This window comes from Helicoverpa armigera, chromosome 22, assembly GCF_030705265.1.
Source record: "Helicoverpa armigera isolate CAAS_96S chromosome 22, ASM3070526v1, whole genome shotgun sequence".
NCBI lineage: Eukaryota > Metazoa > Arthropoda > Insecta > Lepidoptera > Noctuidae > Helicoverpa > Helicoverpa armigera.
In genome coordinates, this window is record NC_087141.1 from 5,410,584 (window position 1) to 5,429,260 (window position 18,677).

General features: G+C 33.9%; 1 protein-coding gene across 2 annotated transcripts; it reads left to right on the forward strand.

Annotated features, from left to right (window-relative positions):
• Positions 1 to 1,472: 1,472 nt before the first annotated feature.
• LOC110380734 (ceramide synthase 6) lies at positions 1,473 to 15,916 on the forward strand. 2 transcript variants are annotated; one of them, XM_064040379.1, is made up of 9 exons: positions 1,473 to 1,782; positions 6,226 to 6,340; positions 9,176 to 9,397; positions 11,023 to 11,244; positions 11,959 to 12,077; positions 12,525 to 12,669; positions 13,059 to 13,150; positions 13,609 to 13,703; positions 14,024 to 15,916. In XM_064040379.1, the coding sequence occupies exons 1-8, from the start codon at positions 1,604 to 1,606 to the stop codon at positions 13,697 to 13,699; spliced, it is 1,185 nt and encodes a 394-aa protein (XP_063896449.1). In that variant the 5' UTR covers positions 1,473 to 1,603; the 3' UTR covers positions 13,700 to 13,703; positions 14,024 to 15,916. The 2 variants fall into 2 exon arrangements, with proteins under 2 accessions (XP_063896449.1, XP_063896450.1); XM_064040380.1 differs by lacking the exon at positions 13,609 to 13,703 and having other exon boundaries at positions 1,475 to 1,782.
• Positions 15,917 to 18,677: the final 2,761 nt, after the last annotated feature.

An 18,677-nucleotide genomic window follows, 5' to 3' on the forward strand; every position in this document is an offset into this window, starting at 1 on the left:
TTTGCCTACATAATAATGGAACCCAGACTAACTGTCGACAACGGTGGCTAGTCTTTCTAAGAAGATACTACATTGCAGAAGTATTTAGAAACAGGTGCCCTGTCTATTTACTACCCACTCTCATAGCGCGACTACCAGGCGCAAGACCAATATTTACTTCCAGTTTCCAGGCTGCTATGAGAAAGAACAAAGCAATCCCTTCCCGATCCTGGGAATCAAATCCCAGACCCTGTAGCAGTTAATATATTCCACTGAAAAAAAAAATAAGAGGCCCGGTACTGGCATTAGGTGAGTATAAATTAAATAATATCAATCATTTTATCGGTCAACATTAAAGAATCCTAAATAACAATATTTTATTGTTCCCAGATTGGTTACTTGCTGCGTCTTCTTTGAAGAAAGTGGACTTTACTTACGCATCCTGGTTTCAATATAATTTGAAAACTTATTTCAAATTAAACTTCAAGAGAAATGGTTAACCGTTTGCGATCGTCATTTGGATTAGAAAAAAGTATGTAAGTAACTAACTAATTACATTAATAATTAAGGACAGTCGGCCAAGAAAGTAGTCTACCACTTTTGACAAGTTTCTATAAGATATTTTGCTAAGAAAATATCGAGCTTTTTTAATGTAAGTGCCATCTATAAACATCTATTCCAATTGAATGGAATACATACTTCTTATAAGACCTGAAATTACGGGTTCGATTAGATTATCTACTTACTGGGTTTGTTCCCAGTTCGGAGTCCTAGGTTTTTTGTGTGAGTAGTTTGGTTGTACTTGTCCAAATTAGGTACAGGCCTTAGTTTAATTTTCACCCCAAATGTGTAGCTTCCCTAGTAAATTAAGTTATAATGCAAAGAAACAAATACACACTAATGTAATCCTATCCTACAAAGCACATTTTTACCAGTTAGAATTAGCACCACAACTTTAGTCCAAGTTGACGCTTGGCTAATATCTACGCGATTGCCGAGTAATTACAATGCAAAAATAAATAATTCCACCATTTACCTAACTGTCGGACTCAAGTCGTGGCGCGGAGTCTAAAAGATAACAACTTAAAAACAAGTGCCTACCGTTCAAGAGCTTACGTTCTATCAATTGTTATTTTTCCTATGTCATTCTTACGTACCTACCTATGATAAACATGAAACACTAATTCTCGTGAAGATTAATTATTAAACAACAGTTTTCAACTCTTACTTTACATTTTTTTATTTCGGTCTTTAAATATAACGGAAATAATGATTACATTTGGGGGAGTTGTTGGTCCCTGGTAAAGGGTTACCAACTATTAATCGGAGTCTGTAGCTAAAAGCATAACTTTAGACTATACTTAAAACAAACAACAAAGTCAAAGAAATAACTCTACGTCTTCAAAATTCTCTGTATTTAATCTTACATTATCAGGGTATTAGAATGGTAGCAAGATACAATAAATTCTAATCTCCGTTAGTATTTTCCAGATTTCATATATATGGCAACTTTGCTTCGATCTGTCACTTTTTTGTCAATGAAGCCGTGAGGTGCTCGTACACATTGTAAAAATTAAATTAATATAAATAAAATTTTAATCAAAACAGAATTTAAGTGCCAATTATGTTGAGGTATTTCCTCGACAAGTTTTGGAATGAAGACGTGTGGTTACCGCCTAATACAACATGGGCAGACATCGCTCCTGGTCCCGATAAGGCGGTGGTTTACACCGATCACACGCACGTTTTCTATCCTATACCGTTAGCATTTGTGTTTATATTGGTGCGCTACGTGTTAGAGAGGTAAGTAACTACAAACATTCTACTATGTTAATGCTAGTGATATAAAACAGCAAGTGTGATAACCTAATCGCGCTTTATCGCGTGAGGTCTGTATCGTGTGACGAGCAAAAAAATGATTCACGTTCTTTTTTTGAAATTTTCTCTAAACTCAATGAAGCATGAATTAAAAATGCTGTCGTAACATTAGTTAACGTCAAAATGTAATTAGCTTTAAGCGTAAGAACAGAATAAACCCACGAACGATTTTATTTAAACGTAATTCTCGCATAGCGGCTGTTCACGTAATTTCCTTATCGCTGGAATGTAAATTACAGTTTGAAACAAATAATTCCTGGCAACAAATAATGATATACAAAAAAATGCCTTTTATGGAGAATTAGGTATCACCATTAAAATTATGTTACAATTCAAAAGCCAATAATTTAATGTTGTTCATACAAAATATCAGCAATGTTGGTAATGGTTTATAGACAAAACTTATCCTGATTGATGTAGGTGTACATAATTTTTGTTATTCTATGCCTTACAGGAAGTATGACCTCATACTACCAAAAAGGATTGGGCATTAAACTATGGTTTCCTTCTAAACTTTTTAGTTATTTAACATAAAGGGTAGACAATAAGTTTGTATAACAATTATTTTCTTCATAATAAAATGTGTTTAATGAGATTGTTTCTTAACAATAATAGACAATATTATGTAAATCTCCATCTACTTGGCAGTCAGAGTATTTATTATACCATAGGTATTCTGTTATTATCTTCAATAAGGAAAAATAGCTATGATTAATAAAAATAGATAACTTGTAGGTTTAATTGGTGAGCATAAAGATAGTGTTCTAAAATTTCAGGTAATTTTAATATTTGTAATGAGGAAAATAAATGTAATGCTAATTTGCATTATACCACCTGCCATTTTGCTCCAGATTTCTACAATAAATGCATATTTTTTTAATACAATAAAACTTATCTGCCATGACAAAATAATATAGTAAACCCACATTTTTTTCTAAACAATAGTCTTCCTATTCTATGTAATAAAACACATTGGTGTACTGTTATAAATCCTAGGATGCATGGCAATTTTTTTATATCTATTCTAGCATTTTTTCTATGACCTATGTACAAGTTTGATGAGCGATCATAATAGCTGCTAAGTGGCAATAAACTGAATAAACAATAAGTCGTAAATGCCAGTGAGCTTTACAAATAATATTTATAGTTACGAGTAACCCAAACTGTGTCTACGGAGCTATTAACTCTGGTGACATACTTGCTGTTACTAAAATATTGGCTCGTTTTGTAATCCTCAATGTCTAATGGCTATTTCTAATATCTCTTATAACCATATCCCAGGATAGATAGCTTATTGAAATCTGCTATAAATAACTAAAATATAAACAATTCTTAAAAGGTTTTGTCTTTTCAAAACTCAACAGGTAAACTAGGTACTAGGTAGAATATGAAGGAAATGAACAGATTTGTAAGAAGGTTTTTCCCAAAGATACCTCAATTAACATAAGTGTGTTACTAGTGAAAAAGTTTGTCATGTTTCATTAACTCAGAGAAAATAACAAATGTAGGTCAAGTTGAATTCAGTCACCTCCGAACTTTCTGTTTGTGTGAATTGTACATACGCTATCTATAGTTCTAAAGCTGATCTGCAAAAGTTAGTCACAAAATAAATAAATACGTATTGTGACAAACCCCACAAACAAATATTATATCACTGTATGCATGACTATGCTGGTAGGTATGTATGGATTACACTCAATACGGCACCTAAAGTCGTAACAATCAATCTTTACAATGCATGAATAACTTTTCTTTCCACGTAAACATACCAGATATCTACCATCTATAGGTAATTGAAAACATACCTAACATTTCTATGACTAACGGTAAAGTCACTAACATAAGTACGACAGCACTTCCGAAAGATATTAAATCATAATTCGTGGGAATATGACTCATAATATGTACGTAGATTAAGTATATTGATAGTGATAACAGCAATTATTCTTGTTATTTGTGTGAATTATCAGTGATTGTATTGATTGGCTAGATCGAATTGAGTTGACATGGCTGCTCTTGTTAACCTTAGGTTGAACACTTGTCTAGTTTTGTTCTGATGATTTAGTGCTCTTGCAATTTAGTGTTCCGTATAGCGAGAATGCGCCTGACTCATAGTTTTGGAGGGAAAAATTGTAGCTCATCATACATGCCAGTATGATGGGCTAAAATTTTTACCGTTACGTTTAAATACTTAAAAATGTTTGTAAACCCAAATTACACTTTGCGTGCAATGGTTTAGAACAGAAAATGTCGTTTAGAATACTGCATTAAGCTGCAAATAAATTGTCTATTACTTTTATGATCAACTGTAAAGATATTTATAAACTTAGATGTCATATAATGTTTACGAGGGTCATATTTCTTTGTAAGTAAGATCTTTGAACTGATGAATAGATGCTGCATATTTTGTGTCAAACGCAGAGGGCATTCGACGTCATGCAAGGCCAAGGGCGTTACAAGAATAATGACAAACTAAATTACTAGCTGATGTTTTTACTTTGTCTAAATTCTAAACCGTGACGACAGAAAATCTATTGATATAATATAACATTGCTGAAAACTAAAAAATATTGAAATGTCATTGACATTAATAAAAATTAAATATTAAGCTTTGAACTTAATTAATTTCGTTCATGAGCCATTTGAGTTTACAACAAACGGATAAATTGTTTGATATATGGAAAAAGGTATTTTCTTACAACTTTATGGAGAGGGGGCCTTTTATCATAACGTCCAATTATTCAGCTACAACTTGAGAAGTAAACATAAAACTGCCGGTATATGTCAGTATGAACACAACAGTACCTAATTATTTTCTCTTCGAAAAAAAGCCATCATATAATTTTATTACGTATCTAGCCAGAAGCATTCTATTGGCACAGTATTGGCTTCCCTCAGTAATTGAAAGTGTAAGAAACTTCCACTAACGAAGCCGTACTTGGCACCAACTTTTATGTCGCACCTGAACTTGCGAAAATACTGTAATTCACGAGAAAGTCAAGCAAATACTTTCGCTTTTATTGTTGGTGTGCCATCGTGTGATTTTGTGAGGTTTTACAGACTAGAACCGTTAGGATTGCAATTTTAAAATATTTTTTGTCTAGTGCACGTTGCAGAAGATCGTATTGCGCCATTCTTCCTGGCTAAATTCGCCATCTATGCTAATATAAAGCAGAGGAATATTTTTTTGTTTGTTTTGAAAACTTCTTTCACTGTTGGAAAGGTTCATTCTTCCCGAGTAACATAGGCTCTATTTTATCCCGGTAAGGGCAGTTTAGTTCCTACGGAATGCTGGTGAAGCCGGGGGACAACAATTAGTTTACCTACTATTCTTAAGCAGTATGTACATACAAAAACAAGTACTATGTTCTAGATAAATTATAGCAATAAACCTCAGCCGTTAACTCGGATATTGCATGTATTATCGGAGAATAAAATAAAAACAGAATCATGCATCCGTTCCTTATCGTCCGGTGAAAAGGTTATTAGTTCAAGTTCTCGCGTCATTGGAAAGCGCACTATCAATCAATTTTATTAATTACACGATGATAAACTACCTACAATGTTTAAAGTATTCACTCTGAGAGTTTTGTCCTTGGCGTTAAAAAAATAGTGTAACCGTACCCTATATTTTGGATGTATCTCTATTATTCAAGCAATTGTCTAGCCTAGGCCTATTACCTAGTAATCGAGTAGGCAGTAAGGTCGATACACCTACTTGAACAGTACTCAAGAATCTCGTTCCAAATTACCTACTACTCATTCAATCAAATCCTACCTATATTAAGTACTGCAATATCATTGCCTTTCATAGTCAAATTCATTGCATTGATAGATGAGAAGCATTTTTGCAGCTCCCTGTTATTATATAATTTGAGCTTAACTTATAGTCCGTATGGTTGCAGACTTGCTTAAAGATATTAAAGAATGTAGTTAATGTAGTTCCTTTAACATTTTAAAAATGGAAATATGACCCAGAAGAGTAGAAGTCAGAAGCTCAACAAACATTAGCAATGCTTATCGTTGATCCAAAATAAGAACTGCCGAGATATCAGATAAGAGCCATGCGGTTTGAAATCTTGCCATTTTCGTTATCAAATTGAGACTCTTCAGTACAAGTCCTTGTAACTTCTTGCTGAATGATTTCTACTGTTTGACAGCTGCGTTAAAAATAAGAAATAATATGTATTCTGATCAAGTTGATGTCATATTATTACTTCTTTAGCCAGCTTGTTACCTCTTCATGCTCCATTCTAAGCAGTTAGGCAGCATTAGGATAACATATTTCAATATATGGAAAAGAGGTTACAATGCACGATATGCTAAAACCACAACAACTTAAATTACTCATTCTGTACTTTTTTGCAGATTCGTTATCGCTCCATTTGGCACATATTTGGGCATAAAGAACACGAAGCCGCGACGAGCACCGAACAACCCCAAGCTTGAGAAGATATACAAATCCTCGCCTAAACTAAAAGAGGTGAATATTATTACGTTTTATTTACTGTATTCGCTTATTTCTTGTTTATTATCGCCGTTGAAACAATACCGTGACTGAAAATGATAAAAGAACAATCGATACTTTTCGCATCACGGCTCTAGAAATATCTAGATTTATCTTTAAATTAGCGAAAATGACTACAAACGGTACATTTGTTTGCTACAGATAGATAGAACTATGACAAGGTTCATACAAAAAAGTTCTAACTTTCGAATCGACGGACCGTTATATTCAAATATTCACGAGCTTCGAACACATCGAAAGAATGCGTCATAAATATTGAATAATCTAATTCCAGTTTATCAGTTCAACGTCATTCGGAGCCATAAAACGTTAGAATTGTCGGTATTTTAGATATCATTATGCGATTCTCTCTAATCTCATTGTCGATACCTGCGTTACAATATTATATTCCTATCAAAATTGTGTGTAACTGATAAAAAACATTTCCTCTCCACTTCATCGACCTTGGCTATGTAAATGTCACAGATAAAATAATTATTTCATGGACTACAACACCCACATATTTATATTTATTTATGAATGCAGGTGAAATGTTTGAAAGAACAAATTGTCATTATCAAAGTGGTCCCCAAAATGCTAGGTAAATAATGTAATCTTATGGTATCTTTGGTAAATGTGTGAACAGCACTTGAGGCCCGATAACGACGAACAAATTGTATATGACATTATAATTATCTTGAGTGCTTACAGTATTTACTTAAGTCATTTGAGGTGATGGACAAATCAATTACTAACAATTTGACACACATACTTCAAATTCTTATTTCTAATTAATTCTTGGTCCACAGCGAAGTCAATTAGTATTTTTTTAGCTAAAGTATCTATTAATTATTTGGGACTGAATATTTTTTGAAACTTTTCTTTAATTACTAATTCATTATGAAACTGGTTTGTCTGAACTACTGTTATTCTAACTTGATTAATTACTATCTAAAATACCAATACTATCCATTTGCATTCAATGGGCAAGTGATTTCGGCACGTTTCTTTAAAGTACACATTCAATAGGCTTAAAAATTATCGATTAGAATAAAATCTGTACTTAACGTACTACTTAACTTATCTATAAAACAAATACAAATTCGTCTCCGGTTTAAATTTCTAATCAGGTGAATTGTAATTGATTGCTTTAGTCACTCCATTTATCAACAGTTATAATCCAAACTAATATTATAAATGCGAAAGTAACTCTGTCTGTCTGTCTGTCTGTCTGTCTTTTCTTCACGCCTAAACTACTGAACCGATTTGTGTGAAATTTGGTACAGACATAGTTTGAAACTTGAGAAAGGACATAGGATAGTTTTTATTACAAAAAAAATAAAAATAAAATTATTCCGGACATATAGCGCCATCTATTGGTCAAATCAAAAATCTGCTGGTAGTCACTATTCCACGCGAACGAAGTTGCGGGCAAAAGCTAGTACAATTATAATGTATTAGATATGGTATCTGTTTACAGAGTCTTACAATACTGCTGTGTTATTTTCTGGGTGTAATCTGTAGCTAGGAAATTACTTAGATTGCTATGTTCGTGGTCAATGTCATGTGAACAATGTCGTTGAAGACATTATAGACAAGACCTTTGAAAAGCGTTGTTTTTTTATGTACTTTTGGTTTCAGTTTCGATATTAGATTTCATTATGAAGGAATTATTACTATTGATTGCTCTATTACCGCTACTACTTATTACCCAGGAATTGTACAAAATGTTGTTGCAGAGGGCCTTATTATGTTCAGGTTAAAACACCACAAAATTTATGACTATTTCAGACACATGAGGAGTCCCATCTAATAGACAAGACTAGAATTCCGTGATGCTTATTTTTGTATGCAAAAAAAAAAAAAAACATTTTCATTTAATGACGAATCAAAAATTAAAAAGTCGACTTTGAACCACAATTTTGTGATTTCCCTTTTTTTACATCCAAATTACCCAACCTACTATAAAAATAGAAGCAGCTACCTAATGCAATATTGATTTACCAGCCAGTGGCCAATAGCTTCAGAATCATTACCGACACGTAAGCCTCAGATCGCAGTCCCCGATAAACACTCGAGTAAAAACTCTTTACCTAGACTTTATTAGGAAAATATGCATGAGGCAAATTATGGTACTCACGCCATGGTCGTTAATATTTCACCTCACTGACAGACGTGAATATCGATTTGATCAAAGGTCAGGGTTAGAAGGACGAAGTTGTAGCTAAGTGTAGGTATAGTGGGTAACGAGAAAAGTGCCAAGTAAATGATATGGAATGGTGTATCGTAAGAAATAATAAGCCTCTAGTCTGCCAATGAGTGTTGCCCTCAATTTCGTTGGGATTTGGCGAATGGTGTGATATTTTCAAATATGTTATTTTATAGGTGATGCTTTTGCTACCAGTATTTTTTTCTGTAGCTCATAGGTTATGCGCTTTTGTAAGATTTTAAAACAAAACATACACTCTTGATCTGTCAAGCATGTATTGCGAATAGAATCATTCAAAAATCATAAGAGGAATTTGTTAATTCCACAGATAGTTTTATCCCACGCCACGAAACGAAACTTCTATAGAGGTAGTAACATTCTAAAACTGGAGAGTTTGCTTGAATGCGGTAATCTGTATACTGGACTGATTCGGAAAAAACAGTGTTAGACAACCTATTTATCGAGGAAAGCCTTTTAATCCGGAACTAGGAACTTTTTATCCGGGTGCGCGGAATGGTTCCCACGGGACGCAGGACACGACTTGCGAAAACTAATATCATAAAAAGATTGCCAAAATCATCTCTTTTTTCTCACCTTTCCAGCCAGCAGCATTAGCCAAAAAGCTCGAGCTATCAGAGCGCGAGATACAACGCTGGTGGCGCCTCCGCCGCGGCCAGGACAAGCCCTCGACCCTGGTCAAGTTCAGCGAGAATGCCTGGAAGGTGGTCTTCTATACTTGCAACTTCACCTTCGGGCTTTATACTCTGTGGGATAAGGAATGGCTGTGGGATATCGACCAGTGTTATATTGGGTATCCTCATCAGGTAAGAACTACATTTTTGTGCATATTATATATTATTTTTTTTAATCTGTGAACTTAAATGCGCCTTCCAACTATAGTCTATTTTGTTTAATCTGTGTCCTTACTGCGTGGATCATAATAACAATAAAATACAAGTAAACATTTTTTGTTATCTTAGAACAAGTGTGACGTTTTGAGTCTGCAAAGACTTATTGATCAATGAAAACTGTTGCCTTCGATATGCTTGAAGTCTCGGACAGAAATGATGTTTCGCTAATATTCTCTTACATTCTCATTTCAATTTAGTCACCATTTCAATCATAAATAGCTATCATCTTACTGTACCTACAGTATGTATAATAATCGACATAGAAGAATTTAAATTCTTTTCGAATACAGTATGTAACTAAGTATTCTAGTAATTAGAATGACACGTGTTTCTAATAAAACAACTATTCTAATGTCATCAGCTGCTTCCGGCAAGAATAGAACCCGAACCCTATGTGGGTAAAAATCTATGCAATTGTGCACTAGAAAAACGATCTTTATAATCATTGTCATACGGCTTAAATTGTAATAAAGGTCTAGCTACCATTTGAGAAACGAAAACGTATAACGTTTAATAAATTGTCTCAAGATTAATTAAAGCCAATTTGTAAGTTTGATCCATCAAGCATAACTTCATTCAGTACATACATATAGTCATAACCATAATATAATTTTACTGAAGCATGTCTTTTGACCTTTAAAATAAATTCTCCTTTGACGTTGTAAATGTATTAGTATTCAGCACGAATGCTATATTATGCTAGATTTTTCTCATGAATATTGATAAAGTATCAAAATAAGTTAAATCTTCATCTGTTATCAAGCTCACGGATTCTTATTGCGATTGCGCAAGATTTTTTATAGTTTTTGCACTTGCTTTATGCATGTATTTTTGTATTATTCTGTGCCAAAAATTAATACTTATTCATGTAGATCTCATTATCAAACTTCACATTTCATTTTAGCCTTTTTTCTGAAACAAAAAATTGCGTTCATATTTTTAGTATTTATTTTCAAAAAACTGACTTTCAAGGAAGCTATCATAGGACGTCTAAATCCACGGCTAGTGAAAACAATCGATGTAGCAATTAGTCCGCGTTAGAACTGACAGCTGCAAATTGAGGTGGTCGTCACGCTAATTACATTTCGGAACATAACAATTGCTATGCTAACTGTACTCTAATTATTCACTTCTATCTGAATTTTGTAGCTACTTTAGATTTTGAAGAAATTATTTATTTTTATTTTTTTAGCTAAAGTACATAAATTAACAGCCATTGTAGCTCAGCTAGGCCTGTAGATGATGATTGTTTTACATAATATATCAAGTTTCTGCTGCTTCGGACGGGATGTACAACTGTCAATTAATGCGTTTTACATTATATCCAGCTTAGCCACGACATACAGCCCATAAAACTTTTGTGAAAAACTATAAATCTCCCGCATTCGGAAAGACGGCTATATATCTTCCGACTTAGAAATGGAGGTATTTCCATACTCTTTTCGGAGAAGACAGGCTGCGCCAAACCCAGTTAAAATTTGGAAAAGGGCAGGAGGATGAGGATGAAAGGTTAAGAACTATGAACTATGCTATTCCAGGGCCTCACAAACGACATCTGGTGGTACTACATGATATCGGCAGCGTTCTACTGGTCGCTGACGATCTCGCAGTTCTGGGACGTGCGGCGCAAGGACTTCTGGCAGATGTTCGTGCACCACATCGCCACCATCCTGCTGCTCTCCTTCAGCTGGGTCTGCAACCTGCACAGGATCGGCACACTGGTGCTCTTGCTGCATGACTGCGCTGATATATTTGTTGAGGTCAGAATTCTATCATTGTCTGCCCAGCCAATTGGTTTGTTGGGGTCGGTTTCCAGTCTAACCGGATCCAGCTGACTTTCACAAGGAACGACTCCCATTCTCTTCTCGACCCAGTTACCTGGGTAACCCGATACCCGTTGGTAAGACTATCCGCAACGACTGTCAAAGATGTTCAGCCCGGACCCACCAGTTTATTGTGTCTTCCGTCACACGGAAGAACTGATCCACGGGCTAACCGAGTCAAGCGTTGCTTAACCTCAGGATCGATCGGATCGCGCGGCTTTGACTTAGCCAAGGGCTCTTCAGGTCAGATCAGTGTTTCTGTCATGTCAATTTTTTTTCCTTAACCAGCTAAAATAGGAGATATTGGAACTCCCCTACAACACTACGGTTAGAATTAAGTAGTAAATCATTTGATGAAAGGAAAATGGTTATTTTCTATTAGTTTTTCCTCACCGAGCCCACTAAATAATTCTCCCATGATTTCCTCACTGAATCATTCTCCCATGTCGGATATACAATCCATTATTATTCAATTTATAGTGTTCAGGCACTCCAAAATAAGTGTACCTAATGTACAAGGTAAACTCATTTTAATAAAGTTATAAATAAATGTAATAAGTACCATCTGGGTTATTTTTATACCCAGCATTTAATTTTAGACATATTTTCCGTTTTAAGCAATGTTTATATGATATGTTTTGTACATTACAGTCGGTGAAGGCGTCCAAATATGCGAAGTACCAGAAGCTGTGTGATGCGTTGTTCCTGATGCTGATCGTCGTGTGGATCGGTACGCGCGTCGGCATATACCCCTTCTACCTCATTTGGAGGTAAGAATTATGTGCTTTAATCCAGTACTCGGATGATCAAATTAGCTGAAGAGATAGATTTATTACACCTAGGATATAATGAAGTGGTTTAAGTTTGACCTACTGCCAAATAAAAGGTGCCAATGCAAGAAGAACCCTCGAAAAGAAATGAATAAAACGGGAAGTTGCACAGATATTTTTTTTTCCTGACTGTCTAAACTTGTAGACATTTGTCCAATTTTGGCTGTATTTTCTTGCTCTTTAGAGGTAGGTTTCTATAACCTTTATATCTACGTCGATTGGCGATTAGAAATAGACTTTTTAAACTACAATTTTAATCACAAAAGAAAATATATGTATATTGTTTTTGCTTGTTTTTATCAAACTTGATATTTCGTCCCAATGATCAACAAATAACATTTTTGTTCATTGGTATCAATAACTTATTTCCCCTTTTAATATTTCCAGCACATCGATCCGGGCACCCATGTTACTACCGATGTTCCCGGCGTACTACATCTTCAACTCGCTGCTGTGTCTATTGCTCGTGCTACATATCGTGTGGACCTGGCTCATACTGCAGATCGCTTACGTCGCTATTAAGGCCGGACAGGTACGTCTTTCTTCATTAATTCCATACACGAAGATCTATGGTATCCAAAGAAAGAGTTAGAAAAAAAATACAAGTACAATTCTTTATTAATTTACTAGTTTCCGCCCGTGGCTTCGCCCGCGTCAAGTTCGGTTATATCGCGTTTCCAAGAGAACTCGTAAAATCCGGGATAAAAAACTATCCTATGTTCTTTCTCAAACTATGTTCATCTCTGTACCAAATTTTATTAAAATCAGTTCAGTGGTTTAGACGTGAAAGCGTAACAGACAGACAGACAGAGTTACTTTCGCATTTATAATATTAGTAGGGATCAAATCAAGATTTTGCCTACCCTATATACGGTAAACCGTAGAACCGTTGATTAATGTAAGTTGAACTTGTTTCGGCAGATGGACGGCGACATCCGAAGCTCGAGCTCGGACCTGAGCGACAGCCCGCACAACTCCAACCACAGCTCGCCCACCCGCTCCAAGAGTAGAAAGTAAGTCGCTTACATAGCTTACTATAACACTACTCGAAAACCCGTAGAAAAGGAGGAATTAATAAATACTTCTATATAGTACAGTCAACTTCAGGTCAGTGGTAACAGTTTTATAGGAAAATTGTACTTATTACTATTGCGTTAAGGTGCATGACAGTTACCACTGATGTGCGGTCTACTGTACCTAGGAATTTTATGCTTGAACAAAAGTCACGTGCGCTTGCGCATAATGAAAGACAAAAACATAAGCTGGTTGCTAAAATTATTTACATAAGTTCTCTAATATGTGCCTTGTGCATAAAACTGTCACTAATAAATTTAACGTCAAAACAAGTTACGCTTTATATAACATAGCTCGTTGCATAGTTCGCAAATCAACCAATGAAGGCATAAAGCTTGAGCAATATGTTACCGTGATTTCCATCCTAAACGGATGCCGGCTTTCTTAACATCCACAGAAGTGAAGAATTAATTCCAAACCCTCCAACGCCGAATGAAAGTAGTGAAACATCTGAGAGCTTCCAGACTTGGGAGGATCTTATTTTGTAAAAATGTAGGTGCTATCATACAAATCCTACTTATGTTCACAAATGCTAAGAGAACATATTATCACTTTATTTATTTTGCCATTAAAAGAGGCCGTGAGCCTAACGTTGTACGTAGAAAGTATTTTACAGACGTATAACCAGATTTTTTTTTCATGAACCGTAATTTTTCAAAAGTCAAAATGGCGATTTAGGCTCCTCTATGACAGAACAAAGCCTCTTTTTCATACTATGTACATGATTAAAATGAGTCATAAAACGAACCCAATAAAATCCATTCCACCAGAAAAAAAATCGTTTTTACCAACACTATCTTCCTTTATTTCAGGGACACGTAAACAGTTAGTCTTCAATACAACACCAGAGTCTCACACCAACAAAACACAGCAAAACGCTGTGTCCATAACATTTGCACGAAATTTTTACCGTGCACCATCCATTGCGGCATTTCTCTTTTAACACCAGATTATTCATAAAAAAATCCTGTTGAAAATACGCAATGGAACGCAAAATGGTCTATAAGAGCTGCTGATTCCGAGTTTTGCAAGTTAAAACGTAATTATAACTCGGCTGAATTAAAGAGTCGTGTTTTTCATCACTTAATTTGAATATTTCCCTTTCATTCATTTTGCCGGAAAATAACGTTTACTATTTCGTAAGTGAGAGCGTTTATAATACGACCAAAGGCAGATGTCAGTTTTATTAAATGAACACTTCTAAAATGAAAGCTTTGTAATTAAGTTGTATGATGAACTTTAACTTGCAAAACTTAGCACTCTGTTGCGTTTCAGTTCGTAGCTTAGTTATGTAATATATTGTATTTGTGAGGTCTAGCTTGAAATGTTGACGCTTTGGTCATTTGATTGAATTTAGTGAAGGAACGATGGGAGTCGCTATCGGTCATCAGTTTTTATCTGCCGTCAAATATTACACAGGACTTTATGATAGGTACATTATCAATACATACTTCTTAGTACGGACATTAAAAAGATCTTTTTATTATCTTGTAATTTCAAGAGTTTCTTTCGACATCTTTAAACCTATGTTAGTAAAAGTCCTGTTTTATATTTTTGCAGATGAAAATGTATGCGTAAAATTGTCGCAACAAACGATAATGAATAGAACAAATTAGCTTAGGAATATAAATAAGATACCATTTGATATTAAATCAATGAATGCGAGGATGGGTAAATTAAGGATGCTTATATGAAGAAAGGATGATCTTTTTAATGAATACTATAAGACCTTAGGGTTAACTACATATTGCTTTACAACGTGTACCCACCTGAGTTTATATTACTTAATTCATGTGGGCCAGAAGCGAGACATAGATGCATTGATCTTGCGTTTTTAAAATTGGACTGACTTTCATACAAGCACCCTTCACACAATACAACATCAAACACCGATAGTAATTCCCATCTATTGCTGGTATTTGTTACGTCTTTACATTGTATTAACTCGTTAGATATGACCCTTAAACCAACTTGAATCGAGTCATATTTATCGATTTAAATCGATGAAGTAATCGAGATTATACGGAATAACTGATAGTGAGGCCTCAAGGCTTGTAGCACTTAGAACAATATGGAGGCATTAGTTCTAGAAACTGCCGCGACAATGGCGCTAGTGGGTATGATCGAGATATTATAATATTAGAAATATTATTATTTTTAGCACAAATATCAATAGCAAGACGTTTATCTGGATTTTATTTATATCTCACATGAGTAGTGTGTTTGTCAAAATTAAAAAAAATACACAACATTAAACTATTTTGAGAGACCACTGGCACCATTTAGCGGTAAAATGCACTCCTTTTAAAGTCCATTCAAATATTACGTCGCGTTTTCAAAGCTATTTTTACCCTCATTTTAGTTTGAGGAGTTCAAATCTAATTATAAAATTATTCTCATGTATTTTTTTCTTAATTAAATTCTCATAATACTCTATGGAAAGTTTTGTTTACGTGGCGTAATATTAGCGTGGACTATTTATGTTAATGTTTATAAATACGTAGCGTAAGCTCAATGTGTAGGTGTAAGCGGTTGTTCTACAGTGAGACGGACCAAACATAGGTTTTGTTCGTGTGGTGAAGCCAAATTGTAGCTGTTTGTAGTTCAAAAATAACTATGGGCCGGTATAAGAGTTTATATACAAAAATATGCATAGTTTACCACAGAAATTAACTTCAAAAATCAGTGTGGATTATTTTGAGTTCATTTACATTGATAGGTCAAGTTACCAATGAAGTGTAATAGCTTCAAATATCTTTGAACCGAGATGTTTTGTTCCTAAATATGCTCATGTTTGCTTATGGCGCAATTCTGCCTGACCCTATAAGAAAACAAACTTATTTTGCTTTGGTTTTGTCATAGGCATTAGAATGTAATCTATATGTGTAAAAGATGGTATATAACTATTATATTCGGTCCACGACTTGTAACAGGGACCACGTAGTTGGACTAGAATTTTTCAAACAGTTTTTACATGTACCCGACTGCGTACCTTATGTAATTAAATAGCTTGAAATCTATGTGCATTTTTAGCAATATTTTGTTACTGCAAAATATCGAACTTATTGTATAATCGATATACTTGTGAAAAATATATGTATAAGTCTAGTGATGGTAGTATATTGCTTTGTACAGCTACGCAGTTGGGTTACTCCCCAAAATATTGTTATTTTTCTATAAGTATTAACGCCGTACCTTCACATATATTTTTGAATTCTGATCTTTATAACTGCATTCCGTTTGTACCTTGTTATTTAAATAATAAACTAAAATACAGTTATTATTTCGACTGATTAAAATTTAAAGCAGAATTTATCTTCAGATTCAATAGTTTTTTTGTACATATACGGCGCGGTACTGCCAACCCAAAAATATATATCTAACTAAGCAGTTTTGGAACTCTTTACTGTTACTCTACATAATTATAATGTCTATGTATGTATTAGAATTTAGAGTATAAATGTTCCGTTATCTCGTGTCAGTTGAAATGTGAACTTTCTCTTTTTAGCACTAAATAATATATTTTGTATGTCTATTTATGAATTGATATAATAATTAACGTAAATAATTTCAATAAATTAGATGGAAGGTCAGTTTGAGGGAAACTTGAAGTGTCTTGTAAACGTTATAAACGTTTAAGACATTTAAATCTACTAAATTAATTAATCTATTGAAATCTCAGTGTTAGCTTCCACCCAATTCCATAATATTACTATAATTAAATGCATATTTATATAAATAATGCTGAATATGATAGTATTTATTAGTTGTTTAAGTATTTATGTCTGTACCTGTGTCACCACTGCCTAGTTTAATAAATTATAAAAAATCACTGCCCCATTGTTTATGTTTGCATATTTTAATTGCCCAATGCTCACCAATATAAAGAGAACTATGTATCTTCCATAGTGAACACAACTTCCCATATTTCTTCCATAATGACATTACAAAGTTGACACTTCAATAATGAATAGTTGAATTCCTTGGTCCTTCCAGTGATCGTTAGTAATCACTCCATAGCGTTGTTTATCTTAGTACTTCCACAAACCTTCTAGGTAGTGGTCAAACAGGTACTTTAACTATAAATGTTAATAGTTAAACTAAAACAGAAGCTAAGTTATCCGTCAGTGCGGGTCACTTCACATCCAAATATCTGACACGCTCGTCTAATTGTTTTTAATTTTATATCTTTAGTTATGTTACGTTTTAGGGGTAACTCTGCACTCGGCTAATCGCACTCGGGTTGTTTTCAACAAAATTGTATCTAACACATCTTTGATAGCTTTTGTAACAAATTATACATAATTAGTATGTATAAAAAAGTACTTTACGAAATAAAGTTATGATATTCACAGTGAAGTACTTTTCTACAAAAGAGTTGTGCCTTATGATTATTGCACTATGTTACTTTGTGTTGGTGTGTAGTACATTTTGTTAAGAATAACCTATTTAATTTATATTGTATGAAGAGTATCTCTTTATGAATGAAGTCTCCGTGGAGCTATTGTCGCTAACCTATGTAAACTGTCGCATCACAATATTGTTTTAGTTGTAATGATATTTGGTTGAATTCTGTATGGATAACGAAAGGGAAATTATTTGCAATATTTATTTGAATTTATTGGAACTAGCTCATGCATGGATTTTATACTTAATTCATTGGTTTTAACAATAGATCTTATGATGTTATTATTAATTATAATGCTGTTGTTTCAGTTTATAAAATCAGGGTCAGAATGAAGCTGACTCTATCGATGCTCTATTTATATTTCTGCATACTTGTGCTGAAGTGTTATTTATTATGAAACATTTTAAACAAAATTGAAATTAATTTTATTGATATTTTGTCAATATTTTAATATGTTTGCTGCATAATCATAGAGATTCATCATTATTATAATTCAAGAGTTGATCTCTTCTATGGAGGCATTTCTTCGACTTTCCAATTTATTCTACTCTTACATTCTGTCTTTTTAACGTCTTTATTTATATTTTTAACAAATTGCTTTTTATATGAAAAGTTTTTTTAGGACTTTGTTTTTTCCATTTTATTTATTTAATTTTGTATTATGTATTAAGCATGCGTGAAGCCAAGAATAAAAAGATGCACATTTATATTTTTGCTTCGTATTTTAGAAACCAATGTTACTAAAGATACTGCCATTTCAATTGTTGATAAATAATTTCTGAATAGCAATGAATACTGGTATGTGTTAGCCAGTTATCTAGTTAAGTTGTATCTGTTTGAAGCTCATTTTATTTGCATGAATTACGAATTTGTCCGAATTAGGAAATTTCGTAACTAATATAAATATAAAATTGCATGTATATGTTGTGAATATACTTGTACTTGTGTATATGTAATTAATCAAAATTATATTTGGTGTCCAGGAGCTATGGTATGTCGAACTTTAGTTTGTGTAACAAAGTTCTAGTCAAAGGGATACTAAAATAAGATTATGTACC